General features: G+C 35.4%; 1 protein-coding gene across 2 annotated transcripts; it reads left to right on the top strand.

Annotated features, from left to right (window-relative positions):
- Nucleotides 1–688: 688 nt before the first annotated feature.
- On the top strand, nt 689–9,865 carry LOC122315564. 2 transcript variants are annotated; one of them, XM_043131554.1, is made up of 7 exons: nt 689–834; nt 952–1,006; nt 7,996–8,078; nt 8,355–8,438; nt 8,603–8,647; nt 9,122–9,219; nt 9,519–9,865. In XM_043131554.1, the coding sequence occupies exons 4-7, from the start codon at nt 8,385–8,387 to the stop codon at nt 9,595–9,597; spliced, it is 276 nt and encodes a 91-aa protein (XP_042987488.1). In that variant the 5' UTR covers nt 689–834; nt 952–1,006; nt 7,996–8,078; nt 8,355–8,384; the 3' UTR covers nt 9,598–9,865. The 2 variants fall into 2 exon arrangements, with proteins under 2 accessions (XP_042987488.1, XP_042987480.1); XM_043131546.1 differs by lacking the exon at nt 7,996–8,078.
- The last annotated feature ends 2,676 nt before the right edge of the window (nt 9,866–12,541 follow it).

A 12,541-nucleotide genomic window follows, 5' to 3' on the forward strand; every position in this document is an offset into this window, starting at 1 on the left:
ATGTAATAATGATGTATAATAACTAATATATAATAACACTAGTTTGTCTAGTAGAATAACATATAATATTAAATCTAGTATATAATTAAGTTAGAAATCAATATAATGACATGTAATACTTTAGTATAATAACATGTAATTAAACACTATGATACAAATCTATAATAGGAATAGGTTAGAAATTAGTATAAAATATTATAATGACCTAATAACATGTATAATAACATGTAATTAGACACTAGTTAAATAGTAATTGTTAATAATATAATAAATACTAACAATGAAATTTAATGATAAAAAGTTATAACAATCATAAATAAAAAAGAAAAATTATACTCATCATCTCCCACACCACATTCTATACATAATTTTTTATTTTTTTCTTTTAATAAATATGTGGTATATAAATGATGAGTAGAAGAACTCAATTAGTTTAGGAAAAATAAAACCAATTTTTAAAAAATAAAATAAAATAAAAAATGTAATGTATGAAAATGATGAATAATAAAGCTCTAAAATAAATAAACATGTTAGAAGGGTGTGCGGAAGGAACAGTGGGTTGATGAGTAAAACTTCTTAAGATTAAAACAAAAATTAAAATTGATTTAGAGTTTTGTCAAGGGTTAAAAAAAAAAAAAAAAAAAAAAAAAAAAGCCTAAAGCCCAGCCCGAAAGGCCCAAAACGGCAGCCCAACCAGCACTCCAGGTAAAACTGCGCCGTTTTACCTGGTTTTGACTTGAGGGTTTCGGCCTCCCACTCCGGGAGTCGCCTCCATCTCAGAATCCCACTCCCTTCGTCTTTTCTAACCCTAGCCGCACGGCCTCCCCCCCACCGGTAAGCCTCTCTCTCTCTTCTCCCGTCGCCTCTCTCTATCTCTCTATTCTCCTGTCGTCTTCTCTCTCTCTATCTTTCTTCTCTTTTTATTTTTGATTTTCTCTGAAATTTTTCCAGGGTCTCGAGGCTAACGAAGCAAAAATCAGTTAGCCCGCCTCATCACGGAATCAGAGTGAGTTTTTTTGAACTTTTGAATTTTTTGCTGATTTGATTTCGAAGTGAAAATGGAAAATGATTGATCTATTTCGAAGTGCAGTGGATGGGTCTGTTTGAATTTTTTGCCTCTTCCTATTAGTTAGGTTAATGGAAACTATTTTCTTATTGTAGATCTGTGTAATTGGTTGTGAATCTGTGTAATTCTGGTAGATGCCTTTCATATGGTTGTGAATCTGTGTAATTCTGGGTAGAAGCCTTTCATATGATTTTAAGTTCTATGTAATCTGGTTGTGAATCAAAATTGTGCTTATGGGATATATCTTGATCAACATTAGAAAGTTTGAAAATCAATAAATTCACAACCCTCAGGCTTCCCAGCAAAATATACAAACCCCCCTCTCCCTGATAATAAAAAAAAAAAAACAAAGCAAAGAATGTCAACAACATGAAAGGCAACCTATTCATGAGTGGTGCTTGGCAGCAGCTTATCTACATGCTGAAACTAGTTTGCTCTTATCTTCCTCATCAAACAAGATTCAGTTCAGCTTTCTTTAAAAACAACTCAAGCACCATATTTATGCACAATGTATCCCAAAATACTAAGTACCATTATCACAATCAACAAGGGGAAGTTATGAACGACATATGATACCGGCATCTCTAACAACAAGGAAACTGCGTAAGAGTTTCTCATTAAAGCATCCGATACGCAATCTAAAATTTCCATGGACTAGCAAACACCTCAATATCTAACTAACATAATCTTTAGTCAGATCCTAATGATTCTTGACTTGCGTTAACTACTTCATAAAACACCCAGGCCCAGAAATGAATTGACTTAACCTCTTCCACATACATTATGAAGCACTAACTGACAATTTTCCTGGATTTTTGGAGAACATCCAAACTCAAACCTGATTTCTCATTTTTCGAAACCATAAATTCTAGATATTTAGTCTCAATTGCAGTTTAGTCCAAGTACAGATTCAGTTACCGCCAAGAATTCTGCCATTTGGTCCATCTAATAAACATTTTAGAAAACTTTGAAGTCTTTTAGAATGAATCACTCAATGATAGCCCAATCAGTCCTCTAAGAGAAAGACAAAACAACGAAAGAAAAATGGGGGATTACCTTCCACAAGGCTAGTGGATAATGGAAATGCCGCTTACCATGGCATCTAACATTGAAATGTGACAAAAAGACTCTTGATTTGCTGTAGAAGTTGGACCAAGGAGATCTGATTTGGGGCTTGGTTGTCTTAACGCAACACATTTATGAGAAAATTGGGCCCCGATTAGAAAGAAAGGCAGGGCCTTAACCATCCACCCCTGCCCGGGCGGCAGCCGCCTCACGAGAGAGTCATTTGCTTGGTTCAAACTTCAGTCCATGCAATTAGGGGACAAATACCACTCCAATCTGACTGCTATGTTAGATAGGAGCTAGATAGGTATTCGTAACCTGATAGCTACAAATACTACTTATTGAATATTTAACTCATTTTTTTCTATATGTTTTAAACACCTAAAGCGAGAACATTTAGGAGGATGAGGTACATGTAGGGGTGCTGTTTGGTCCGGTTTTGGACATTTTTTAGAACCGAACTAACATATATTAGTTTTGAAAATTTAAGAACCGATACTGGACCAGTTCACCATCGAAACTGGTTTTTTTTTTTTGGGTTTCGGTCCGATCTAGTTTTTCTGGTTTTACGGATAAAAAAATTGTCTCCAGACTCCAACAAAACTTTAGCAAGTGATTGACCCAGAGTAAGTTTATATTAATAACTTAATATTAATGTTCATGTTTAAGATTAAAATTTTATGTTATATTAATTTATGTTATAAAATTAAAATTTATATGTTATATCAAAATTCAAATGTTATAATAAAAATTATAAGATTAATTTATGTTATATCATAACCAAATGTTATATGAATTTTATGTTATAAGATTAATAGACATGAATAATAATATTAAAAAATTATATGTTATATCAATTAGCAATTTAGCATATAATATATATAATATAATATAAAAAATTATATATAATATAAATAAATCATATAAAAAATATTTTATATATAATACAAAAATCAAAATAATAATATATATATGTACTGGTCTGGTTTGGTTCAGTTCGAACCAGTATTCTAAAATTCACGTAACCAAACTGGTTTTCAACCGGTTTTGCTAAATAGAAATTGGTACTGGACCAGACTGAACACATTGGTTTGGTTCAGTTCACTAGTTTCCCGGTTTTTTTACAGCCCTAGCTACAGGATGAGACTTGGCCCAAGGAGGCGAGGCAGAGGCCTAGATTATGTGCAAAGCTTTTAAGTTATGATTTTTGTAGTACAAAGTTTGAGAGATTCTAATAAGTGCTTGCACATACTTTCTTTTATATCTGAAGTATTTTAATAAAGAATGACTCTATTTATTATAAGGAATCTTTTGTACCAGTTTTCTTTGTAAAGGTTAGTAGCACTCCGGTTCCCCTAGATTTCTAAAATTGACGTTATTCATAAGACCAGGGGGACGTGGTGTATTTTTTTTTTTTTTTTGAGAAAAGTAAGAAAGTATATTAATTAAAGAATAGGCAAAATGCCACGTTCAGTACAAAGAATGTCCTAAACTACATAGGATCAACAGAAATAAGAAAATCATGTAGATTTTGGCCATTAAAACTAACAGCAATAGCCCAAGTACAAAGGGTTCTAAAAAAGAAGACTTTCAGCTCCTCCATTGATCTCTCTGTGTCCTCGAATGTCCGTTCATTGTGTTCCTGCCACACGCACCACATAATGCATATCGGAACCATCTTCCAAATCGCCTTAATCTGGTTGTTGCCTCTTAGACCTGTCCAGCTAGCAAGAGCCGCCACTACTGTTTCCGGCATAACCCAACCCAAGTCTAGTCTACAAAAAACTTCATTTCATAACCCTCAAGCTACCTCACAATGTAATAATAGATGGTCCACGGATTCACCTCCCTTTCTGCACATACAACACCAATCTACGATGATCACCCTTCGTTTTCTCAAATTGTCCGTTGTGAGGATCTTGCCCAGGGAAGTGGTCCACACAACGAAAGCCACTTTGAGAGGCACCTTGTGTTTCCAAAGATTTTTCCAAGGAAATTGAGAGGGTTGCTCTTGTGTTAGGGCATTGTAGAAAACACTGACCGAAAACAAGCCTTTTCCCGAAGATACCCACCACAACGAATCTAGAAGCTGGTTACTTGGTTTGGTTGAATACAAAAGACTGAAAAAGGCTTCAAAAGTGTCCATTTCTCAATCTTATGCCGCTCTACTAAAATTGATGCTCCACTGGATTTGCTCCCCCACTACCACCATGACTTCCTCCACTGATTTATCTTTGTCACTTGCAATCGAGAATAATGTTGGGAATAAATCCTTAAGTGCACAATTACCATACCAGGTGTCGTACCAAAATTTGACCATGTTCCCCTCTCCTAAACGAAGCCTAGTGTAATGAGAAAAGACCCCCCATCTTTGTCTGATATATTTCCAAAATCCCACACCATACGCCCCTCGCACTTCCTTAGTACACCAACCACCCCATAATCCCCCATACTTATTTTCAATCACCAACTTCCAAAGAGCTTCTGGTTCTCTATGATATCTCCATAGCCACTTTCCAAGTAGTGCCTGATTAAAGATTTTCAGCTTTCTAATGCCCAAACCCCCCTTCGAGATAGGCCTACAAACCTGTTCCCACCTGACTAGATGAAATTTGAACTCCTCTCCTATTCCGCCCCACAAAAAGTCCCGTTGTAATTTCTCAATGCAAAGTGCCACCCTTGCTGGGATAGGAAACATGAATAGGAAATATGTTGGGAGGTTAGAAAGAGTACTCTTTATTAGTGTAATCCGGCTCCCTTTTGATAGTTACATTCTCTTCCAACCTGCTAAGCGTCGCTCTACTTTCTCAATCACTGTATCCCAGAGCGCAACTGCTCTTGAGGGGCCCCCAACGGAAGGCCTAGGTACGTCATGAGGAGTGTAGCAGTCTTACATCCCAGAGTATTAGCCAACTGTCTTAAGCGCTGAACACCACCAATAGGCACCATCTTTGATTTGTCTAGATTCACTTTCAAACCTGAAGCTACCTCGAAGCAAAGTAGAAGTGCCTTCAATACTCGAACCTGGAGTTGATTCGCCTTGCAGAAAATTAGGATGTCATCTGCAAACAACAAATGAGAAATGTTAATACTACCCCCTCCTAGGGTTCCAATCGAGTAACCGGTCATATGCCCATTTGCAACTAGTACAGAGATCATTCTGCTCAGAGCCTCCATCACAATGACAAAGAGTAACGGGGACAATGGATCTCCTTGTCTTAGGCCTCGAGTGCTATTGAAGAATCCAATAGGGCTTCCGTTTATTAGGACTGAGAATTTCACCGTAGATATACACCAGCAGATCCATGATCGCCATCTCTCCCCAAAACCACACTTTCCCAAAATGTCAATAAGAAAGTCCCAGTTAACATGATCATGCGGCTTCTCCATGTCTAGCTTGCATATAATCCTTGGATAGCCTGCTTTGAATCTAGTGTCCAGACATTCATTAGCATTGAGCACTGCATCTAAAATCTGTCTATCCTTTACAAAAGCATTTTGGGGCTTTGAAATTATCTTACCTATGGCCTCACTAAGACGGTTTGCAAGTACCTTGGAAAGAATCTTGTAGACCCCATTGACTAGGCTAATGGGTCTGTACTCCTTAATATCCTCTCTGGAGAGGCCGTTTGAAGAGGCAGCGGTACTGGAAGTGGTAAGGAAAATGTCTAAAGACAAGGCTCCGGGTCTTGATGGTTTCTCTATGGGATTCTTCCAAACTTGTTGGGAGAGCTTAAAGGATGATCTTATGAAGGTGTTCCAAGAGTTTTATTCATTTGGAAAGTTTGAGAAATGCTTAAACGCCACTTTTCTAGCCTTGGTACCAAAAAGGGTGGGTTACAATATCACAATGAGAGAGAGAGAAAACGATATGGAAGTATAGTTATAGAAAGAAAAACTAAACCAAAAACGAGAGAGGATATTTTAATGGCAAAAATGCACTTAAATTTGAATCTTAGTTACTTCGGAGTTTGGACCGAGTCTTTACTGCTCGAATTTTTCAAAAATCAAACCAGAAAAAGAAAGCAAGGAAAAAGTAAAATAAAAAGCAAGGAGCAGATATTGCTTCTTCCTTTTAACTCTTATAGAGATGTTTTATTTGTTTACACCAGTGTCCCTGTATATGTTATATTGTGTTTATCTTTGCTGGGAGAGTTAATTAATTACCTTAAAAGGGGTCTTTGGATGAACCTCATGCAGTTTCTCAGATGTTAATAAAAGATTAAAAAAATCTTTCCTTTTTGTTCAGATACTGTCCATTGTATGTTGCTTATTCAGTTCTGTGCATGTAATGTACTAATGCAACTTTAAAAAGAAGGGGGGCGATTGAAGTTTTTTCCTATCCACACATAATGCATCACATTTAGTTAGCATTGTAGGGTACGACCAACATGGGCTGTTTTTGTTGGGAGTGGCTCAACACTTGTTTGTGATATTCTCTAAGTAAAGACAAGACCATCTTGGAAACATTAAAAACAAGTGCATAAGACAAGACCAACCCAACCCAGAAAACTATAACAAACAAAACTCTGAAATGTTAAAAAAAAAAAATAATATGGGACCATTTTGGCATTTGCAGTGAAGATGAAATCAACTTTGGACAATTTAAGGCATTGATTTGCTGTTTGAGACAAAACTATGTTTTCTGTAACCTAATATATCAAAACTAACAATATTTTGCTTTGCACATATTCATTTTGAACTCTACTGCTAGTGTATTATCCAGCATATTCAAGCCCAACTTAATAGATTTGGAAAGGAAAATGCTAGTATGACTCCCAAATGTGCCCACTCATATATTTTATTTTTTTAAATTTTTTTCGTAATGGTTAAGGAAATGATTATTAGTGAATTTGTATTTTTTTTAATTTTTTCTTAACGGTTAAGGATGTTTAAAAACTACTTAGAAGAAAAGGGAAAAAGAAAAAAGAAAAAAGCCATTTGCACAGGTGTGCACCCCAAGTGCATATTTGGGGTGCACACCTAGCATTGTCCATTTGGATAACCTCATGGTTTATCTTTTGTCTCCTCTCTTTCCAGGCAACCAAACAGACCCAAATCAGAATAAGATGCAAAGAACAAAACAAGATGGAATAAAAAACGACATAGAACATCTACCAATCCGACAGACTCTCCGAACACAAGCTAAGATAGATACAAGAATCCATCAGTTATAAAAGTTCCAACACAGAGAGAGAGTGAAACAAAAAAGCTAACCTTGGGTTCTTGACATCGACGACGGAGAGGCTGTCCTTACAACTGGCAGAGCGCCACAGAGTGATTAAGACGAGGGCCACGAGTCAACGAAGCTTTGATCGGCAGAGGAAGAGTGGCTAGGAGCCTAGGGTTTCTGCGTGAGAGAGGGAGAGAGATCGCCGGGAGGGGGGTTAACTGATTTTAACTCTCGCACTGAAACGAAATTGTTTTGGTCAACTAAAATGTCGTCGTTTAGTACTCAAATGAATTTTTAAATAGAAACCAGGACCGGGTATTGGGCTTTAATGTTTAAAATATCTTATATATCAGCTATTAAAATAGTAAAACTTTTAAAAGCAGAAATTTGAAATTAATTAAAAGAACACTGATAAAATGGGGCTACCATTCAACATATATAAAATTGTACATACATGTAGCATTACTCTTTCAAAAATGGAAAAAACCTACTTAAAACCCTTTTTTTAAAAAGAAAAAAAAAAGACGTCAACAATCGAAAATAAATTTATGAATTTTCACAGTAGTTGGTGTATATAATTATTTCTCTTTTAGAGGATGACTGGGTGGTGAATCTGTCTCTCCATGTGACTTATCAAATAAAGAATCTGTCTCTCCATGTGTGTTTATTGCTGCTATTGCCAACACTTCAGTTGCGACTCCATACGTCTCCATTGCTTGTCTCTGATCAATTCACCACACATGGAGAGACAGATTCTTCTTCTACTTTCACTAGGCAAGTTGGTCCCCTTTCATTCTAAGTAGTTAATCTACTGGTTCAAATCAAAATTTATGTTTTTGTGCAAACTGTTTGATAATTAGTATTTGTGAAACCAGGGTGTGTTGTAAGTTTGTAACAAAACTTTTTTATTCGTTTTACCTTGATTTGATATATCTTATTGATTGGTAACGATAAAATAGAAAGCATATTGTAAAAGATTTTTGAAAACATCGTTCCCAGTTTTATGTGGTTTGAAGCCAATGGTGACGGCTGTGATTGCCTTTGTTTCAGTTATAGCAATTCGAAATAAATTGGGAAAACATGCCATCTCTTCAAACTGCACTGCCTCCTGAACTTGCCAACAATGCGATTAGAGTTAGTATCAAGTTCTTCTTTGTATCTATTTGTTCTGCCATTTCTCTGTGTACTTCAACAATTTTGATTGGAACTTGTTGCGCCTGTCTAACAATTACAATGTACACATTATACTGTTATAGAATCTGTTGTGCATGTTTTCTAATTGATGCTTCTTGTTGTAGCTTTACCGTGAATGCCTTCGAAGAGCTAAATATATTGGTCATCGGGTATGCAAAGTTCTTCTTTCTTTGTCAGATTATGCATGTGCGAGTGGTTAAGCCCCACGTTGATTCATAATGATAGTTTGGTTTCCGTGGATGCCCTACACGATATAATATATTATATATTTTATTGTCTCCTGATGCAGTCTCCTCTCAATAAAGGTGCCCAAATATTAGCCACGTTTAATTTCAGATTAAATATTATATATATCTGCCAATTCAGTTCTCTATCAGCTATGTAGCCTGATGCTAGAATTTTTGCAACCACTGAATCTGTTCTTTTATCAGTACAACCACTGAGTCGGTTGGAATATTAAGTGCAATATACATGCTTCTGGCATGTCTAACCTAATAGGTTATTGGGGAATGAGTGTTCACCATGTTAATGTATTTTTTTATTGATGAACTTTTTCCGATAGTATGGAGAACATACAAGAAACTCACCTTGGGCCATTGTAATTTGTCTCTTCTACCACGCAGCAACATAATACAGAGCTCCTCGTTGCTATGGTGAGGCAGCAGTTCAAAAGAAACATGCAAGAGACAGATCCAGAAAGGATTCAAAAGTTGAAGGATGAGTGAGTTTCTTGAATGAATTTGTGCTTCTTTTACAGTTGGTTATGTGGGGAATATGTTGGCAATGATGTCTATGGCTATCTTATATATCCACGGTGCATTATACTGGTCTTTCTTGATCCTCCAATGCATACTTCTTCCTTGTTTGTTTTTTCTGCTCTATTTTGTGGGTTTAATCCAAAAAGTTAGATTTGGCCTCGGATGTTTCAAATAGTTGCACAGACACATTTCTTATTCTGCTTCTTTTAATCGTTCAAGTGTTAGCAAAGTTTTATAATCGTTGTTTCTTTTGTTTTGCCAGTGCGGCTAGGGGACTTATAAATCACATACTATATGAGTCTGAGAAGATGTCTGGTCGTAAATTCAGCAAGAGCTTTTAATGTTCAGAAGATCACTGGTAGGCTTCTTGAAGCTGTGAAAACTGCTAATGCAGACCTTTCAAGTTTAGAAACCTGTAGAACAGTGTTTTACATACCTGGGTTGCTCTGCATCTTTAGTTCTTTGGTGTTTATACTTTTTTCAACCAGGGGAGATAATTTTTGATTGAGTTTTCTTTGTTTCTTGCAAAGGTCAGATCCGGTTGTCGAGATCCATTTTATAAAGAATAATTCAATTTATCATCTTCACATTATATACTACACTTATTTTTTTTTTTTTTTCTATAATAAGTATGTGGTGTATGGATGATAAGTACAATAACTCAATTAGTTTAACAAGAATAAAATAAAATAAAAATAATAAAAATAATTTTTTAATATGTAAAGTGGTGGTGTGGGATGATAAGTAGCATCCGTTTTTTATAAATATTTGCTGACGAGCTTGTTCAGCATGCCATTCTCTATCCAAGGAGCCAAGGAGGTTATATGATGCAGCAGCCAACGAAAGAATTTAAAGGGGAGCTTAGCTGTAGGATGGATACTTCGGGATGTTTGGAAAAATTATATTATAATAATATTTTAATTTTATAATATTTTTTATTCAAATATTTGATTCTTTCATTTTTCAAAACTCAATAAATACTCAATTCAAATTATCTCATTATTATTAATAAACTATCTTATTACTATTTACAAATTTCTTATCTTATCTCCTTTCCCAAGCATTCCTAATTGATCATATATTCTTTGATGTGCCAGTGCAAAGAATCTGCAACTCATGTACTTGTTATATTCAATCATGACGCCATAATCGAGCAGGTTCTCATCTGGCTCAAGAAGCAATGTATCTTTGTGAAAAGTTAAGTTGCAACCGACTGATTTTCTAAGAAAATAAAAGGCTCCAGCAATAGAGCTGCTGACCTGCACAACTGGATGATATGAGGATTTGTTGCTAATTTCTATTGCCTACAACCATTGCACAGCATGTTGAACAGTGTATGTTGCCGACCACTCAGAATTAGAAACTTTAGACTTTAGTTGTGGCCTTGGAAACTTTTCCTCTCATCGCCGCCCTGTTCACCGACAAAGATATAGGCATGTAAAGGCTAGAACCAAAACAAGTAAACCTTTCAACCACGATAGCACAAATAATAAACGAACATAATTCCATACCGCACATACCATATTTAATTTTTATTTTTTAAATTTTCTTTCTCATTATTTCTACACCACAATCAGAGAAAAAAATAAAAAAATAAAAGTTTGTGTGGTATAGAGATTAAGAAATACCTCAAACTGTCCTGTCCAACAGCGACTTCATCAAGCCATCTATTTTGCCCTCACAGACCAACGAATAGGTACTGGCATTATCCTCAATCATTTCTGTGCTGAATTCACTTTCATTCTCAATTATCATCTCAGATTCTGGCCATAGAGTGTTGCTTTCAACTGTTTGTAAAAGCAGTACTTTTCAGATGTGGGCTTATTTAGACATTGACTATACCTCTAATAATAGAGTGCATTTTAATGCATAAATGCATATAATTCTTAGACTACATAGGAAAATATCATGTGAACACCTCTAGAGGCCAAGAGGCAGGATGTGAGTAATGTTCTCTAACCCATTAACGTCTTTTACTTCATTACTGTTCAAGATCAAGAAATCGCCATGCCTGGTTCGGATTTAGAGATGAGATGAGATGGTTTTAGATGAAAGATAAAAGTTAAATAAAATATTATTATTATTATTATTATTTTGAAATTTGAAAAAGTTGAATTGAGATTTGAAAATGTTGAATTGTTTATTATATATATTATATGTGAATTTGAGAAAATTATAATGATGAGATAAGATAATATGATATGAGTTGAGATAAAGGGAGATCACATTCCAATCCAAACCAGGCCTCGTAACTGATTTTTTTTTTTTTAAATATTCCAATAGAAAATATATCCCTCCCCACACACAATATCATATATTTAGATTGTGTTTGGATAGTGGACTGCACTGTTATTAAATATTTTATCATTACTTTTCACATATTTTTTATTACTATTCAGTATTATTTAATATTTTATCATTACTTTTTATCATTTTTTCACTACTATTCATAGATCATCTAGGATCACCTCACTATCCCAATGTAGCTTAGGTCTATATTTCCAGTCACAATCAACCATATGCTTAACTGGCCTTTTTGAAAATTTACTGAAGTAGTTTCATTTTTATTAGGGGCATCAAATGATAAAGAAGAATTGTTAATCTCTGTACAATCAGTCTTATGAATAGAGCGCCAATCCATACCTGCAAAAAAAGGATTGCTCAGAAAAATTACAATCAGTCTTAGATAAGCAATGTCAAGGTATTAGACTACGTCACATTTATCACAAGAAATCGACATGTCCATGTCATCTAAGGCATCTAATTTTTATAATATTCCAATAGAAAATAAACCACACAACATACACACACACACAATCTCATATATTTAACTCTATACTTCCAGTCAAACAATCGTAGAAACCATATACTTTACTGGCCTTTTTGAAAATTTGCTGAAGTAGTTTCATTTTTATTAGGGGCATCAAATGATTGAGAAGAACTGTTAATCCGTGTACAATCAGTTTTATGACCAGAGAGCCAATGCATATTCCACGTAATCAATAGCTAAAGAAAAAATAAAAATACAATAACCGTTTTTCCCATCCCTCCTCTCTCACCCACCCCACTTCTAATTCCGCCTCCGGTCTCCCCTCCACCTCCTCCCTATGGTTCTTGCTCCCTCAAAAACTTAGGCATTAGAGTCCATCTTGGAACCCTAGCACCCCTTTTCTAAGGAGAGATGATTAGTGAGAGAGCTGGAGGGTATTGAGCTCTAGGACTACACCCTCCAATTGTTAGAAAGAAGGCACTTTGAGTTAGAGGTTGTAGGTACTTGGGAAACAA

This window comes from Carya illinoinensis, chromosome 1, assembly GCF_018687715.1.
Source record: "Carya illinoinensis cultivar Pawnee chromosome 1, C.illinoinensisPawnee_v1, whole genome shotgun sequence".
Lineage (NCBI taxonomy): Eukaryota > Viridiplantae > Streptophyta > Magnoliopsida > Fagales > Juglandaceae > Carya > Carya illinoinensis.

Coding starts and splice junctions, on each gene's coding strand:
- LOC122315564 (XM_043131554.1), top strand. CDS start 8,385: ATGCCATCTCTTCAAACTGCACTGCCTCCTGAACTTGCCAACAATGCG. Junction 8,439..8,602: donor TTGCCAACAATGCGATTAGA/GTTAGTATCAAG, acceptor TTCTTGTTGTAG/CTTTACCGTGAATGCCTTCG. Junction 9,220..9,518: donor ATTCAAAAGTTGAAGGATGA/GTGAGTTTCTTG, acceptor TTGTTTTGCCAG/TGCGGCTAGGGGACTTATAA.